Below are 18,258 nucleotides of genomic sequence, written 5' to 3' on the forward strand. Positions count from 1 at the left end.
CTGCCGCCACCTTTGGCAAATAGCCCTAGGATTCTGAAGGCCCAGGCATTGTGCTGTGGGAAGCACAGACTTCTTGTCTTCTCTCAAGGGTGTAGCCATCACCCTTTAAGCAGAAGACAATGTGTGCGATTTCCAATGGCATTTTGTGTTATTGTCTCTGGGAGAAAGATGTGAGGTCACAAACACACTATTTTATCTTCTCTATTCCTGTGCTACCCACAGGGACTGTGTCACATCTGGCTATAGTTATAGATGTTCTTGGAGTGCAGAACTGTGGGCTTGTCATCAGAGGATCTCACTGGGCTGTATTCTTGGCCTGCCTCCAAGGGACTGAAACCAACTTCCCCCTTGATCTCCAGAAATGACGGCCTATGATTTTAATGGGATGGTCTCATGTAATACCCATATCACTGGCCAGTTTGTCATTGAAACATCCTGACATTACTGTGTCCTTGGTGAATTCTTCCCTTGTGATAAGGGAATAACAGACAAGCATGTTCCATAAAGGAACACTCTGAGCAGAGGTGCTAGATACCTGCTGAATCTCAGGAAAGCTGGAGAACCAGGCTTGGAAGGTTATCCAGTCATGAAGAATGATTCAAGAGATGTCAAAGGATTGGTTCCAGTAAAAGTCACACTTGTGCCTGTCTAACACAGACAGTGTAGCAGCAGCAGCTGCTGCTGCTGCTGGTGGTGATGGTGGTGCTGCTGGTGGTGATGGTGCTGGTGGTAATGATGGTGGTGGTGGTGGTTAATGGTGGTGCTGATGGTGCTGCTGCTGCTGCTGCTGGTGGTGCTGATGGTGGTGATGGTGGTGATGGTGGTGATGACGGTTTGGGGAACAGGGCTTGGAATTGGCACAGAACATACCCAAACACCAAATTCTCAGCACAAAGGAGATTTATTACCCCGGAGGGACAAGTGGTGGAGGTGGGGGTGGTGCCTCTGGATCAGAGAGCAGGTGCTTCTGCAGGAATGTTTTTTAAGGAGAAAAGGGGAAGACTGTGCTAAGGGTGAGTTGGTATGTCCTGATTGGACAAGTTAGCCAGTGTAGCTAAATAATAAATTTTGATTGCTGGACCTTGATATTTTGATAGTTAGACTTTGGGAGTCAGGCAAAAGGAAGAGGCAAATAAGGGAACAGACCTTGGGGGCTGGCTTTATGCATGTAATCTAACAGTTAGCAGGGCAGAGGGAAGGGGAGAAGGCAAGAATTGCCAGTGCCATGCAGTCATGCTCAGGCCTGTTAGAGAGTCCTTTATTGGTGGCAATGGTGATGATAGTGGTAGTTATGGTGTTAATGGTGGTGGTGGTGGTGGCGGCGGCGGCGGCAGTGGTCCTATTGCTGCTTAGAAACATCCTGGTGACTCCCCTGAAATGGGACATAATAGTACTATTTTGGCCACCAGCCCCAGAGAGAAACTCCTTGCTCTTCTTATTTAACAGCAAATGGTGTGTTCACTGTTGCCCCTCAGCCTTCCCACCATGGAAACTCCTACATGTTCCATGTTGATCACTGGTTGAGTCCGTTCTTAACTCTAGGTCCTTTTAGTTTCTATGCTGGGTGGAGATCTCTTTCACCAGACTAAAGAAGGGAGTGCAAATAAAATGTTAGCAACAACAACAAAAGAGACCCATTGACTCATTTCTGTCCTAGCATGGGGCCCATGTGATTTAGTGGTCTAGAGCATCACCAGGGGTGGTCCCTCAGTCATCTGAAGGCTGAGTTTCACTAGGGCCAGGCAAATGCCATTTTCTAACTGTTCTAACATGAGGTGAGCATAAGACCTGATATCTTTCCTTGTCTTTAAAGGATCTCTGTTTCTAATCTCTGTGAAGAAGTGGTTATAAAAGAACAATTTTATGTTCCAAGTTAGCTTCATGTGCTTATACTAAGAATAGTTGTCTAGAAAAAAGAAACTAAAGCAGAAAGGGGAAGGAAAGAAGAGGGATGGGAAGGGAGAGAAAGGGGAGGGAAGGAAAAGACGGGACAGAGGAAAACGAAGGAGAGAGAAAGAGGAAAGGGAAGGGGAGGGAAAGGAAAGAGGGGAGGGAAGAGAAAAAGTAAAGGGAAGGAGTGGGAAAGAGGGAAGGGACAGAGAGAAGGGGAAAAGGAAGGGAAAAAGGGAAGGGGAGAGGAGGGAAAGAGGGAAGGAAAGGAAGGAACAATTGGGTGGAGCATCAACTCCTGATAACACTAAGGCATTTTCTTATTGGTTTCACTGTTAATCTGACTGATCCCGGAAGCTTCCTGCATGCCTTCTAGCAGACCCATTTCTCACTTACCTTGACTCTTGGGCGTGTAATCGGTGGTGATTTCAGGCAGCCCACCAGAAGCTCACACACACCTTCTTCCCACACTTCACACAGGCTGAGTTGTGTGTAGGTCCTCCGACAGCTTTCTGACCTCTTGGTGGTTTCAGCAACCAGTCACAGGGTAAGAGATGGACGAAGAGGAGAGTAAAGTGTCCCTAGACAATTCACAGCCATCGAGTGGATGTTTGACTTCACAGCTCTGCCAGGACTCAAGGCTTCCTCAAGTCCTACTTTATCCAAAGATTGGGAAGATCCGTTCTCTCGCTTGTGGCTGATCTAGTATGATAACTGTTTCTTCATGGTGAATACCCACAACTGAAAGAGGGGACGTCACTTCCCTCTAGGAAGACAAACCTTACAGCACAGCAGATGCTCCCATGTATTTCCTAGTTCATAGTGGAATAGATCAAGCTCTCTTTTTAAGTTTTATGTGGAGGGATGTTTTGCCTGCGTGTATGTCTGTGCGCCGTTTGTGGGCCTGGTGCCCATGCAGGCCAGAAGAAGGTATCAGATTCCCTGGAACTGACTTAACAGGTGGTTGTAAGCTGCCACATGGGTTCTGGGAATGGAACCTGGGTCCTCAGGAAGAGCAGTCAGTTGCTCTTTAGCCAATGTGCCACCTATCAAGCCCCAGACACTTAAACATTTTGTATTGTTAAAACGAAGAGAGCACTGAATTGGCCAATCCGCGGTAGGCTGCATGGCGACTCTGAGTCAGGGGCCAGAGACACTGTTTTTCAAAACCCCAAACACAGTGGTACCAGGGAGTACTGGTAGAGGGTAGTTGGGGGTGAATGGGGTCTTTGAAAGAACCCAATAAATCACATTCCTTCTTTGTCACAGCAAGTATAAACTAATAAGTGTTGTGGAATATTAGTTGAAGAAGATGTGTTACATTTGTTTAAGCTGTGGAATATTTGTTTAATAGGGCAAAGATGTGTTGTATTCCTTTACGTTGCATTTGTTTAACTCTGTGAAGTTGTGCTACCTTGCCTGTCTAAAACACCTGATTGGTCTAATAAAGAGCTGAATGGCCAATAGCTAGGCAGGAGAGAGAAACAGGTAGGGCTGGCAGGCAGAGAGATTAGGAGGAGGAATCTGGAAAGAGAGGACCAACGAGAAGGAGAAGAGGATCCTCGGGGCCAGCCATCCAACTACACAGTGAGCCACAGAGCAAGAAGTAAGGAAAGGTAAATAGAACAGAGAGAGGCGAAAAGCCCAGAGGCAAAAGGTAGATGGGATCGTTTAAGAAAAGCTGACTAGGAACAAGCCAAGCTAAGGTTGAACATTTCTAAGCAAAAATAAGACCCCTTGTGTTTGAGAACTGAGTGACCAGGTCCCCAAAGAGCAAAGAGTGGAATAAAAAAAAAAAAAGAAAAAAATCAACTACGAATAACGGTAGACAAAAACACCCATATGCTTAGTTACCACCAAGGGCTATGCAGATGCCCAGGGTCCGGTCAGCTACCTGAGACCATATGGCTGAGTCATGACAACAGGGACCATATAGATGTGAGAGACCTGCACTGCCATGGAGGGCCATGCTGACATCTGGGCTTGAGGTACTGCCAGGGGCAATGCATGGGTCTATGTTAGTCTCTGTGGCCCATGTTACCACAGGGGGCCATAGGAAACATGCATAGTGAATGGGGTGGGGGGTGGCGGCGCATGCCTTTAACCCCCCTTGGGAGGCAGAGACAGGTCTATCTCTGTGAGTTTGAGTCCTGTCTGGTTAACAAGAGCTAGTTCCAGAACAGCCAGGGCTGTTATACCAAGAAACCCTCTTTCAAAAAAACCAAAAAAAAAAAAAAAAACCATGTATTATTGAAAAACCCGGGCTGTTCTTGTTCTGATCCAGCACTGCCCTTCTGCTGACCCTGGGAGAGCTAGCCACTACAACAGAACTGTTTCTGCCCCTCGTGGGAGAGCTGGTCCCACACTCAGGAGAGATGGCTCACCATGGGCCTGGGAGAGCTGGCCCCAATGGCATGGGCATAGAAGAGCTGGCTCTGTCCCTCACCTGAGGGAGGGGGTCCCAGTGGGCACCAAATCATCTACCATCCAGACCACATTGAGGGCTTTGAGGTGGCCCACCCCAACATCTATCCTACCTGTGACCTGCCAGAATATGTGAAGGGACTGGTCCTTAGGAAACATAGCTGCAGGACCTGGGTGACTCGGGGTAACAGCAGGACATCTGAGGGGAGTTTTGGTGAGGGTCCAGTATTGATGGTGCACCAGAGGCCTTGAATCAGACCAACAGCTCCTTTCAGAGAACACTTGCACGTAAGGCTTAGTGGACGAAAGGGTCCACTGCGTGACACAACTCAGCTCCCAGTGCCTCTCAGGCGAGTGAAGAGGCGTCGGAGAGGCCAGAAAGATGGAGGATTGAAGTGTTTTTTTATGTTTGTTTGCTTTTGCTTTTAATTAATGTTTTTAATTTTTTCTTTTGGAGGGGACACTACAAGGGTGAGGGGCAGATACGGAGGGACTGGGGAAAGAGCGGGATGTGTTGTGGTGCGTAACGTAAAATTCCCAAAGAATCAATAAAAATGATGGTAATCGAAATTGAAGCTGAGCTGGTCAGTGGTGGCACCTACCTCTAATCCCAGCCCTTGGGAGGCAGAGACAGGCGGGTCTCAGTGAGTTTGAGGCCAGCCTGGTCTACAAAGTGAGTTACAGTACAGTCAGGACTGTTACACAGTCTTGAAAAACAAACAAGCAAAGGGAAACTGAAGCTCAATGTATTCTCTCAATATTTGGTGAATATTGGTTTAGCTGTGAACAGATGGGTTTCCTAATATAAACCCAGAGTTGTGAGGTTGCACTTTCCTTTGGGCCCCGCCAGCTCACAAAAAAATAACACAGAGACTTATTAATTATGAAAGCTCAGCTTTGGCTCAGACATGTTCCTAATTAGCTCTTAGAACTTAAATTAGCCCATATTTTTAGAGCTACGTTCTTCCATGTGCTCTGTTCCTTCATCTCCATCTTGCCCATCCTGTCTTCACATCTGGCTGGAGACTCTGCCTTTCTTCTTCCCAGAGCTTTCACTGTCTAGAAGTCCCTGCTGGGACTCCAGCAGGTGGCCTGGGGTTTCCAGTACCCTGTCTAGGGCCACCATAAGCATGGGGCAGGCCACACCGAGTGCGCTTTGGAAGTACACAAGTCAGAGTCCTCTTGTTCAGACAAGAGGGTCACGCTGAGAATTTGTAGCTTCACCCATCAAAATGGTGGTCTGCTGTCAGGGCACAGTCAAGGTCAAAGTGAAAAAGGAGGAAGCGCAGAAGCAGTGGGTGGGGCTTAGCAGGAAGTCCGTACTCTGTTGCTCTGCTGGACTGATTCATAAGATAAAGCACCAAAGTTGAAGGCCCACACTTTCCTATTGAAAAAAAAAAAGTCTGCAATCAGGATGCTGCCCCGAATATGAAGGAAATAGAAACAAGGAAGGTGAGAAGTGGACTTCTGAAGGAGCTGCGCTGGATATCCCAGCAGGAAGGAGCGCGGGTTGAGAAGGCCAATCCGCCAGCTGGTGGTCCTCTGCAAGTGGAGGGTGGTGCTTGCACTTGACGTGAAATGGTCAGGATAAGAAATAACAAGAGCTTGTTCCATTGTGCTTAGAGACATCTAGACCAGGTACCTTCCATAGTAGAAGGTGCTGCATGGACGTGACAGTCTACAACAACACTACTCAGACTTAGACTACACACCAGCGAGGAGAAGATCTAGTCTGCTACAACATAGTGCAGATTCAAATGTTGCCAGGGGCAACACTGCTCTCCGTGAAAACATTGATACAACCGATGATACAAGTACTGATGGACAAAGTAGGGATCTTTCGTCCGACTTTAACTTCTTGTAAAGGGAGTGCAGATGAAAGACAGCCAACTTTCAATTTATAAAGAAGCAGACACACATGCAATCGGTAAATGGAGTAGGTTTTCCAAGAAATCCTGTACGGGTGGTCCTGGTCCTACGTCCTTCCAAAGAGAATGATTATAACTTTGATGCCCAGCTGGAAGAGGCACAGACCTAAAATATAGGCTGTATGAAAATCGTGCAAAGATGTGAGGACAACTACACAAGCTTGGCAATTCCCCACTAGCTTTACAAAAATAAATAAGTCCCACAAAAATCAAGCAGGAAAAAATCCAATGTTGAAGAAAATTGTCTGAAGAGGATAAGGAAAATTTTATAAAAGAACACATGTAGCTATTTCCTCTGAATCAAAACATTCCCTGCTAGAAGGAGGAGGGAGGCTTCGAAAACCCTAATTAATTGAACTCTATCAGAATATTGGGGAAACTTGAGGGCACAGGAAACTTCTGGAAGTTACAAGATTCACCAAGTTTCTCCAAAGGGGTTCTAGGAGCATCTGCAATCGGAAGAGCATCCTGCGGGTTGCTCCAGGAACACAGCTTGAGCTGCCAGCCGTGCAGGGGTGAGCTTTCTGGTGATGCAGTTTCTTCTGAGTAATCCACGGTTCTAAAATCCCCACCTATTTTCCTGTCCATAACCCCAGTGAACACTCTGGTGTGCTCAGCCAGACTTGTGAGCTGTTACTTTGGTTTGTTGTTGGTGCCCAAGCTCTCTAGGAAAGTCACACAACGATTGTACTGAGAAAGTACAACCACTAAAATATGACACAAAGGAGTTCCTGTGAATGTGAAAATGAGCAATATCATTTGCACGGAAATTTGAGGCCCAGAGATGTTGAAATGGATATTCGGATTAACATATCTTTAGAGAGTAAGAACTGAGTTAAGAGATACTCCAGCTGCTTTGATAATGTGACTACACATCAAATCTGCAACTGCACCTCTCCAGAAGGCCAGGGCAAGATTTCGCTAAGAAATCAGAACAACGTTAGCAGCCATCCAGAGAGGTTAAGATACCTGCGCAGCCATTGGCGTGCATCAAGATCATGAATAATTTAGCATAGACCCAAAACCCCTGGAGATGAAGACGGCCAGAGCGGAGTTAACATCTTAGATAAAACCAGCCCCTTGGTGCCCAGCTGCTGGAAATCAAAGGGTCAAGAAGAAATTTCCTAGCAGAATGTTTTAAAGATAGAAACCCAGACTAGCTTGTTCCCAGGAAGATAGTGGCCTTCCTCCATCCCACCTGATAAATTACACCCGGCCACCTGGTACAGACTGATAAAGATGGCCTGACTCACAAACAGGGTGGCCTTGCTCTAAGAACAAAGAACAAGCTGGGAGAGAAAGCAAAGACCTTCAAAGAGTTGCACCCGTGCCAAACCCCCCCTAACTGCCCTGAAGGGCTGCTTGTGTTTCTCCTGCCTTTAGAAACTAACTCCACAGAGGAGCTCTAACTTCTCTCTACCTCGTTGCAAGGGGTGTTGGAGATGAGTTCCAAAGCTAGCTCGTATTACTCTTACAAATAAAACCTTGCTAATTACAGTCCGGTCTCTGGTTTTTGGTGGTCTCCCTTGGGGTCGCAATCTGGGCACAACACTAAGAAAGAAAATGGGGCAGTATCAACTTCGAATCTGTGGCATTTGGTAGAAAGCCTGGAAGTCTCTGGACAGGGATTATTATTTCATCATTTCCCTTTGGGCTTCAACTGTACTGAGCTGACCAATCCATGACACGTATCAGGCTGGATGTAACACATATCTCTATCTATTCATCTCTATCTCTATATCTATATCTATATTGATATACAGATTGTTGTGCCTGAGTCCTAGAATCCCCCCAAGAAGACCAACATGGAGCCATACTTCCTAAATGCAAAAGCAAGGTTTTGTATCAAAGTACGGGCTAGCACAGGTCCTTTGCCTCACAGTGGGACACAGCAGATGTAGGGAGAAGGACCCCGTCTACTACTATAAGGGGTTTATAAAGACAAAAGCCACAAAACAGTCACAACGTTACAGTCTCAAAATACAAAATTATGTATCCTATATCATAATTGGCTAAAGACTAGGGGAAACTCAGCTGTTAGTTCCTGATAGGCTATTATTGTCTAAGGGAGGTAGCAACAGCCCCCCCTAGTTATATCTTCCAGACATCTGCTGACTCTTTGCTAACCACAGGGGCTGTCACAAATATTACCCAGCTGACAGGGGAGCTTGGGTGGTCAACATTCTCTGTATGTCTATGGGTGGGGGAATGGGCTGCAGTCAGCAACTTTGTGTAACTTAGGTTTCTCCATTAGCATTAATACTTCCCCTGAAGAGGGGTCCCATGGCCCTCAGCTTATCCTGGGGTACTGGGGTGTCGGCATTCATCTTTTCTTTGGCCTTCAGCTTTTCCTGGGGGCTGGGGTGTAGCTCAAGGTCCCAAAAGGGCCCAGCACAGAAATGGAACCTTTTCCAGCCTTTCAGTCCATTTGCACATTTGAACTTTAGGGGTTGTACGTGGTCTCCATAAAGGTTTTTCTTCATGAGCTCACTAATGTGTGTTTGGAGTGTCGTCACCATGGAGATTATGGACAATGGTGTTCAAACTTCTTTAAGTCTCTAGGGTTGCTTATGCTTTGTGGCTATTTACTGCCATGTTGGAACTATTGTTTTAGAACTTTTAGATGAAATTGGTAGAAAACATAAAACAAAAATAAAAGCCGACCTTTACCAAGACAGTGCCCATTGTCTTTCCACGGGGAGAAATTATCCTCAGTTCAATTGTATTACCATGGTGACATATGTGAATCTCAACAAAACCCAGCTATACCACAAAGGAGAGCTCGGCACATCTAGCTCCTATTTCTGACAATTTTGTTGCAGTGTCTTTGAATAAAATCTCCAAAGTCCTGGGTTAAAACACACACTAAAGATACTCCTAAGGCAGACAGAACAATCTGGATAGTGTATGTCAAAATTCTAAGAAGTCTCATAAAAATGAGGAGAAAAGCAGGTATTATTACAAAGGAGTTAAAAAAAATCAAATGGAAAAAAGTAGCCAGTGAACAGAAATATCTGCAAACTCTCTAAGATAACATTGTTTCTATAAACAAAAACAAGCAAGGGATGGTGCCCACAGTAATTGGACATGTAGTTGGCCTCCTGAGGGCTAAAATAAGTAAACACAGCTACAAGCACACATTCTTATCCAAGCTGGTCCTTTCCTCCCGCTTATGAGGCTCGTGTTTCTTAATAGAGCTGCACACAGCGAGATGGACTTTGAGTTTTGCAAGAGTTCCTATAGTCAGCATCAGTTGATACAAGAACTAGTTTGCTCCAACGGTATTTTGTAACAATTTCTGCAGAAGGAGCCGAAGAGCAAGTCCTTTGTCCTAACCAGTCTACAGAGTGTTACAGAGTCTACAGGGGAAACAAGAGAGGAACAGAAATGCCCAACAGTTTTCTCACTTCTGCTACAACATGGCAAGCAGACAGACAACCACTGTGCATACATGATACCATTTTGCCTAGGGATGGCACCAGGGAAACAGCTTTGTTCTGTAAGTGGCCTGAGGCACAGGGTTTGCGAATACAGAAAGGATGAGACTAGGGTCTCTCAGGTCTGTTTGGCAACCCCTTTCTCACAGCCCAAATGCTATTGCCAGCTCTTAGCAGTTTCAGAGAGTTGATGAGGACCAGGAGGAAGAGAGCAGAAAGGCAAATAAAAAAAACCAAACCAAGCCAACCAACCAAAGAAACAACCAAACAAAATCCTGCTACCAATGTTGTGAGCTGAGATTTTCTGAGAGTCTCAGATAAGGTTGACACTGAAGAGACAAAGAAAGAAGAAATATCGAAAATGTGATTGTGTGGTGTAGTGTATCCAGGAAGGGACAAGGGTCAGTGATCTGAACCTGAGTGGAAGTTGTCTTAAGCTAGGAGGAGACATTTCTCATCAGCAGAGAGAAGCAATAAGTCTGGTACTGCTTACATTAAAGGGAGACTTGAGCCTTCGTGCCCAAGGTGCCAGTTCACAACCACTGAGCACCTGGGAGATCTGGCACTGACTCCGATACAGATTTCATCTTCTAAACCACCTCCACAAGCTGGACTTTCCTATTTCCATTTTAGTGAAGTTGAGAAGCTTGCATGAAGTCATTCAGCTTGGCTTAACAGTAGGGACAAGTTGTGGCTCAGGTAGTCTATCCCTAGACTGTCCTTCTATAGCAGGAGCATATTCTTGTAGAGTCAATGCCTGAAGCTCAATACATGAGTTGAGACTGTCTGAGAGTGGCAGCTGATGTTCAATAAAGGCAGTTGATCATTTGTCCTTGCTATCTAGTGGAGCGCAGAAACAATGTCCAGAACAACCGACATTCCTACAACTTGGGGCTCACATCTCTTGTTTTTATAATCCAGTGTGGTTACAGGCATTATTTCATACCTCTCTACATAGTCATAGTCATGCAAAAATATTTCTTAAGTCTCCCAAATTCTTCAAATAATCAAATGTTCCAAATATTTTCTGAGCATAATTCCAGGGAGTCCAGAAATGGTCTGGTCGGTGTGGGCAGGAAGCAGGAGGAGAAATGTCTGCCTTGCCAGTGAGCCCTCTAACAGTCAATGCCACCAAGGCACCAGTACCCAGCCTTTGGTATCGCTTGCCTTTGCCTCCATCAAGCAAACCCACCCCTGCCCATTTCAGGAGATTGGAGAGTATTCCAGCATCCCACAAATTACCACCCTTCTTTGCCAACCACATTCTCATTCAGATGAGAGTTGTGCTCACATTCTAATATAGGACTTGACAAGTATTACATAAACATTTAATTCACTTGAATTTCACTCTGCATTTGAGGAGGAGGATCTACAGAAAGGGGGTGGGGTGATAGTCCCCTTGCCAGCAATTAGGTGAACATAATAACCTGCCATGAAATCTCATTTTGGACTCTGAGTTACAAGCTAAACCAGACTAGTAAGTTCCTCGACTGTCAGAGGGGCTCAGCTGCCTCCCCTCAATGCTCTGTCATTCAACACAGTAATTCACAAAATGGGCAGAGCATCCCCTGTGGTTCTCAGGTGACCATTCCCTCCTGTGACGCCTCGAGGAAAAACTGGCATTTTCATTGGTCACGCTCTACCAGTATCTGCATTTTTTTTTCCAGAAGGCCCTCCTGAGGATATGAGGATACAGGCACATAGGTTAAATTGTTGCCCCCAGCCTGCTCCCACTTTATATGCTAACCGCCTTCCCAGTAGTCCGAGGGAATGGCTTGCTTTGTGTTTCTTTAGCCTTTCCCAGATAGTTTACATACTTGACTACTTTTCATCCATAGTCTTTCCATGATGGACACAAGCTGGCCTGTTCTTCGGAAGGATTGCATCTGATGTCTTGTGTTGGAGAGGGTCAACTTGATTTGGCAAATTTCTTTGAGCTGATCAGCTGTTGAGTAACCTGGGAGCTGTTTCCATCATTAAGTGCAGGGCTGAGACTTAATTACATCAGAATTCTAATCTTGGCTCTGACCCTCATTACAGCATCCTTTTGTGCAAGTCCCTTGGCCCCTCTTGGTGTCTGTTTTATATCAGTCAAATGAAGAATATGAATGCAACTGGCCTGTCTGTGCTCTGAGAGCAAAGAACAGGGAGCAGATTTCCTACATTGTCCCCAAGGGCTCGCCAAAAATAACCAAGGCAATGTAGACAGGCCACCTAGTCTGGTGGTAAACTTCTGCTTTGTATACTTATGTCATTAAATGACATTCAAGTCCCTCAATAACAGAGTCATCTTCTCTAGCATCAGTTCTGGGAGTCCGGAGAAGATTCCCATGAGAGGCAAGGTAGGTTAGACCACCGTGCATCAGAGGGTCCTACCAAGGGTGAGGCATATCCACCTTGGATCATGCTGGCGTGGCTCATTTATATCAATATAATTCCCAGTCTTCATGCATGTTTACTACCCAGCTGATGACTCCTTTAGAAGTGGGCACAGGAGGAGGGTCCCTCTGACCTTTCATTTGGACTCATCTCCTGTTATGTATGGTGATACAGCCAACACACATTATGACCACAGCAGCACCTCAACTCAACATGTACTTAGAGTAATACACATGTCACAGTGGATAAAGAGATATCCTACAGCTTGGTTGGAGCCTGCCACAAATGAGGGATGGTGTTTTTTTTCTGTTATGGCTCCATTTTCTTTTGTTTTCCCTCATTGTTGGGAGACACGAAGACTGTGGGCGATGGTGGTACAGCCTCCAGCAAACCAATGTCATCTCTCCCTCCCCTGACCTATTATTTTCAACCCTGACAATGAGGAGCCCTGGGTGTCAGATCCCTGGTAGATTAGGAACACATAAAACGATGTCAGCAAGATCTTGGGAAATAATTGCAAGTGACTCCAGTGACTCCGATCTGAATTGGGCTATAGTAACGGGATCATGCAAAGAACATATAAGCACCACCTTCAAATGTGGGGTCTTCATAGACTGCCAGGAACTGTCTGAGTGCACATTTCTTTCTACACACATGCTTATGACTGGAGAAAAGTTAAAAACAAGAGACGTAGCATTCCTTTCTGGGTGTCTGTCTTCTGAATCCAGGATACTGTCTCTGATTTTGTCTATTCCTCTTATTCCATGTCGTCCTAGAAGAAGCAAGTGAGTCAGACCAAGATCCGGGTCATCTCAACTATTCTGTTCATCTTGGCTGGCTGCATCGTGTTTGTGACAATCCCTGCTGTCATTTTTAAATACATCGAGGGCTGGACAGCCTTGGAGTCCATTTACTTTGTGGTGGTCACTCTGACTACAGTAGGCTTTGGTGATTTTGTGGCAGGTAAGCAACCTGGATTTTCCCAGTCACTTGGGCTTTGGTGGGGAAAACATTCTGTTGGATGTCCTTTTCCAAATCATGGTGCTGGGGGTTTGGGATTTAGCCCTATTCTAATCTGGTTGGCCAGCATTCCCAAGGCCTTTGGTCCAGGTCTGCAGCTTTGGGAAGAATCAAAATCATGTTAACAGGTATTTGCAGAGGAGGTAAGTAGAAATGGCTCAGTGTTTGTCAACTCAGTGTGATATAAGCAGCATCAAGTTATTTATTTATTTATTTATTTATTTATTTATTTATTTATTTATTTATTATTTTTCTGCCTAAGAAGAAAGACAGGGCCCTCTTCCTCAGGATGCTGACTTACCAGCTGTCATCATTGCATGAATTATGTAAGGGAGAAACAAATTTCTGAATCTTTGATTTCTCAACTGCATTAAGGTTTCCCAAGTCAACTTGAAGAAAGGCCATAATCAGCCAAATATCAGACTCAAGAGCAGTTGACATGGAGGTTGGTCTGCAGAAACAGGCAGGGGAAAGCTCCTAACACTGAGGTCAAAGTCACTGTCTCTGTTGACCAGACACAAGATCCCCCCCCCCAGACCCTCCCCAGTCGTTTCTTGTGTACAACACCCAACCACAGTGGTCTGGATGGAGTTCTAAAGCTTGAGGAAGAAACCGAGCCACAATGAACAGCTTTCAGCCTGTTTAGTCTATAAGCATATTTAGGCCGCCCCTTTGTATCCATAGATGACGGTCCCTGGGGAAAGTCAGATGAGGTTCCTTCCAATCTAAAAGAAATACCTGCGAGGGAAGAGGAGAAAGTGCTGCTTCACACCAGTTTCAAACACTTCCCAGGGTCATTTGCAAGGGCTGGTCTTTTGATGATGTCTGGGCTAATATCACTGACCTGAGGACTAAAGATAGCTTGCACACTGGTGACAACCCTGATCTCCAACCTGTCAGTCAGGACAAAGGACAGCTCTGACTTTGAGAACTAGCCAAATGTTTCTGCCTTTCCTCCCAGCTTTTTTCTTGACTGTTGATTAAGAGAAAGCACTCCTGAAAATGGAAGTGGCCTGGTGAGCTGAGGGAAAAGTTTGAAGCCCATTTATGCTTTTTGGTTATTATTACTAGTCTCTGTGGACTGAACTCTCGGTACATGCTGGCCCTTTAACCTCAGACCTCTGTCGTTTGGGTGGGTCTCTTCCTTACTAGAGATCACAGAACTGTACTTCCTTTTCACTCAGAGGCCTCCATAGACTAAGGTCTCTTAGCATGCATAATGCTGACGGAATGCACCATGTTCTTTAATTTATACCTATGTAATATGTGTGTCTGTATGAGCATAAGAACATGTGTGTGGGGGCAGGTATTGAGTGGTCTTGACTGTCATTCTCTGTCCACTCTTTTGAGGCAGGGTCTTTCCCTAAATATGGGGCTCAGATTTTTTTTTTTAAACCAGAAGCTATCAAACCCCAGTAATGTTTCTGTCTCTGTCCTGCTTGGAGCTGGGCTAACAGGCATACATGGGATGTCCAGCCTGAGAGGCGGTGCTGGGATCACAGTTCATGTTCTCAGGCTTGTGCAACAAGTGCTTTTGACATTGCTGGGCCATTCCTTCAGTCTCTCCCAAAGTCCATTTCCCAGAGCTCACATGGCTCGACCTGTTGAGTATTTGTGGAAAATGCACTCAGTGGGAGTTTTCATCAGTGTATTTATTAATAGAGTGTGCTATGGGAATCCTGCAGACACTAAAATCAGCAGATGCTCAGGCCCCTCATGAAAAGCAATGTAACTTTTACCCGGAATTGATGCGCATCGTCTTGTGCATGTTAAACCATCTGTATGCAGATGACTTGTACTTAATGCAATGTGAATGCTATGCAAACAGTCGGCATGCTATAGTGTTTAGCGACCGATGAGAATAAAAAGGCACGCACGTGTCTAATACCGACATAATTAATTCTCTGGATATTTTTGGTCCACCTCCGGTTGAATTCACCCAGACAACTTGTGGATATGGAGGGTCAATATTCTGACTGACAGGGAGGATTGCTGGACTATTCAAATGATGTACTCGACCAAGAGCTGCTGATCACTGTGATCTTATTGGGTGTCACCTCTACTAGAATACGGCTGGAAATGCGAACCACTCAGGATTGATTGTTGCTTCATTTTGCAGCTGACCCACTTTGGGACAGCCTAATGCCGCCGCAGTAGTTCACAGCTCTGAGTGGGAGTGCACACAGAGCTTGCAGTTCTGGCCATGGCTGATGAAAGTCTACACAGAAGGATGCGCTCTGTATTGTTGGCTAGTGTATGCCCCAGTGACAGCCTTGTCTGGGTTCTAGGGACTTGCAAAGGTAAATATTTACTTAATCCAAAGTGGAAAGAGCACGAGGAAATGAGTCCAGCACACATAGAAAATGAAATGAGTATCAATTTTGAAGAAGGTTGGCCACAGGGGAGGAAAAGAAGGCATCTGAGCCAAAGCAAAGAGACGCCAGCCACCTCAGAACCTTGTGCCGGAGCTTGGGATCCTTTCCCGCCCTATATTTCTCTATCATGTTTTCTTGTACTTATGTATGTGCACAATGCATGTACCTGGTGCCCTTCAGAAAAGAAGGTGTTAAATCCCCCGGAATGTGAGTTACATTCACCTGTGGGTCCTCTGCACGAGGACCCCTGAGGTACATCTCCAGACCTATTCTTGTTGCCGTAGAATTCATGGGTTGTATCGCAGAGTAGGTTTGAATTTATTAAGATCCATCGGTCCCAGTGGGTGTGCACCAGGATTTTCAAGGTATTCTTGACACATAGAACTCACCACAGCTTCGGTGATGCCGGATATGGAGGTAACCATGACCCAAGGGGAAAGACTAGAACTCTTTCGTCACCCAGTGTCCTAACTGCTAGTGTGTCGCCCATGTGAGTTGTCTTAGAGGCACCCTGCCTGCTCTCTGGGTGAGTGAGTGGTGCCCTCAGCAGTACTAGTAGGGAGGCTAGAGCAAGTCAGCTAATTATTTGGAATAAATGACCACTTCTCTCAATGGAATAGCTAGTCAATACTGTTAGGCAACTGGCCAATTTGTTTTGATGGATTTTTTTTTCTTTTTTACTGTAATCCTTATTTATAAGACGGTGAGATTAAACTAGTTGGTCTCACAGGTACTGTTTAGCTCTAGGATATGGTGATTCTAATTGCTTGGCCTAATTGACCCCAGGATGAGCGTCATGTAAACACCATCCCTCTCACTTTAGCATCGAATTGCTACTTCATGGATCAAAGTCTCAGTAATGTTGTCACATCTAATTCTACTTCATTTTCTGCCCACTCATTTTCTTGGTAAATGCATGCAGAATTTCGAAGGAAACAATTCCAAGTGCTTGAAATCTCACTCTGCCTCTCCCTTTCTTCCCATCCCTGCCTTCACTCTTTCCTCTACCCTCCCCTCCCTTCCCCTTCTGACTTTTCCCTCTTCCCTGTTCTCCCCCCTTCTTCCACCTCCTACTCCTTTCCCACTCCGTCTTCTCCTTGTTCCCCCTGCCCACCTCCCTCTCTCCTTTCAAGAGACAAGTTCTCATTACGTAGCTCTGGCTCACCTGGAACTCACTATATAGCCCAGGCTGGCCTTGGATTTGCAGTGGCTCCTCCTGTCTTTGCTGAGTGACAGGGTGTGCTGCCATGCTGAACCCTCACAGTGTTAAGGTAAATTTAGAGAAGTTTGGTAAAAACGAAACGACATCTGAGATAATTTTCTGTGAAGTCCAATTCTTTGCCAGCGAGAGTAGATAACTTTAAGTGGCTACTGACATTTCTCTGTTGCAGAACTGAGGTTTATTTTTAGTGGTTAAGAAGCAAAGAAAATAAAGCTACAAGCAAGCCTCCAGCTTTTGTGGTGTTTTGTATCCTGTAAACCTAATGGCTCTCACTGGATTATGGAATGATAATTTTCTCCATTAACTGGAATGTGCTCTGTGATGACCAACTACTGACCAGGTTAAAGTACCATTTGGTTGTTTTCAGGGGGAAATGCTGGCATCAACTACCGAGAGTGGTACAAGCCGCTGGTGTGGTTTTGGATCCTTGTTGGCCTTGCCTACTTCGCAGCTGTCCTTAGTATGATCGGAGACTGGCTGCGGGTTTTATCCAAAAAGACGAAAGAAGAGGTAGGACTTCTTCCTGATCCCAAAAATGTCTGTGACATCCCATTCGCCCTTGTTGAGAAATGCCTGTTTCTGATTCTATGATGGGATTTTATGGATTCTTTTTCTGCCTATTTAGAAGTAAAGTTGAGTGGACATTAGTCATTTCTAGAACCTTTAATAACTTCTTAAAAATTAAAAAAAAAAGGAAATGGCCAGCGAGGGTGGATGTTTGCTGCAGGAAGAACACAGTTGTCTGTGTTCGCAGACACGTGGGAGGCTCTGTGGACTTGTAGGGAGCCTGGGGAAGCTGACCTGTCTCCAGGCCTCGTGATTAGCATGTGGATCGCACATTGGACATGAGGTAAAAGTCACTGAACAGTGGCCAGTCATAGGGCCATATTTCCCGTGTCCCACCATGGTCAAATTCTCAGATTTTATTCCTCATACCTACAGTTTTCACTCCTTCTAGGTTTTTATATGAAACTACACCACTGGTTCTCAACCTTCCTAATGCTGCAACCCTTGAATACAGTTCCTCATGTGGTGGTGACCCCCAACCATAAAATTATTTTATTGCTACTTCATAACTGTAATTTTTTCTACTGTTAAGAATTGTAATGTAAATATCTGTTATGCAGGATGTCTGATATGTGACCCCTGGTGAAAAGCCTTGTTTGACTCCCCAAGAGGTTGCAACCTACAATTCGAGAACCACTGATCTAGGCAAAGGCAAGAATAGGAAGGCAAGAAGAAAAGACACGTTGAAAATGGCATTCCTCTGCGAGGAGGGGAAAATAAGTAGGTGGGAGGGGGAGTTAAAAAGGACAAGAGAGGGACAGACACTTCCTTTAATGGTAGCTTCTCAATTTGTTTGGACCTGGGAGACAGCTGCTGAAGGAGTTTCCCCCTCCCGCAGTTCTTAGGTTACCATTACTGCTTCCAGCTTGTGTCGTTTCCAGGCGGATTCCCCTGATGACTAACTGACCTGCTGAATATTGGCTTAAAAAAAAAAAGAAGGGACAACACCCATACAGACTTTGCTAAATAGTAAACCTCGGGTCATTCACCTGTATAGGGAAGCGGGATGCATATGG

The 18,258-nt window shown here is 45.4% G+C and overlaps 1 protein-coding gene across 2 annotated transcripts in view; it reads left to right on the forward strand.

Annotated features, from left to right (window-relative positions):
* Kcnk10 (potassium two pore domain channel subfamily K member 10) overlaps positions 1–18,258 on the forward strand; it is a 138,503-nt gene that overhangs the window by 113,510 nt on the left and 6,735 nt on the right. For both annotated transcript variants that reach the window (XM_085697802.2, XM_048449376.3), the window contains exons 5-6: positions 12,835–13,021; positions 17,043–17,185. In XM_085697802.2, coding sequence (XP_085553928.1) covers positions 12,835–13,021; positions 17,043–17,185 — 330 coding nt within the window. The remainder of the gene's footprint in view (positions 1–12,834; positions 13,022–17,042; positions 17,186–18,258) is intronic.

The sequence above is a fragment of the Myodes glareolus genome, chromosome 11, assembly GCF_982192425.1.
Source record: "Myodes glareolus chromosome 11, mMyoGla1.1, whole genome shotgun sequence".
Taxonomy (NCBI): domain Eukaryota; kingdom Metazoa; phylum Chordata; class Mammalia; order Rodentia; family Cricetidae; genus Myodes; species Myodes glareolus.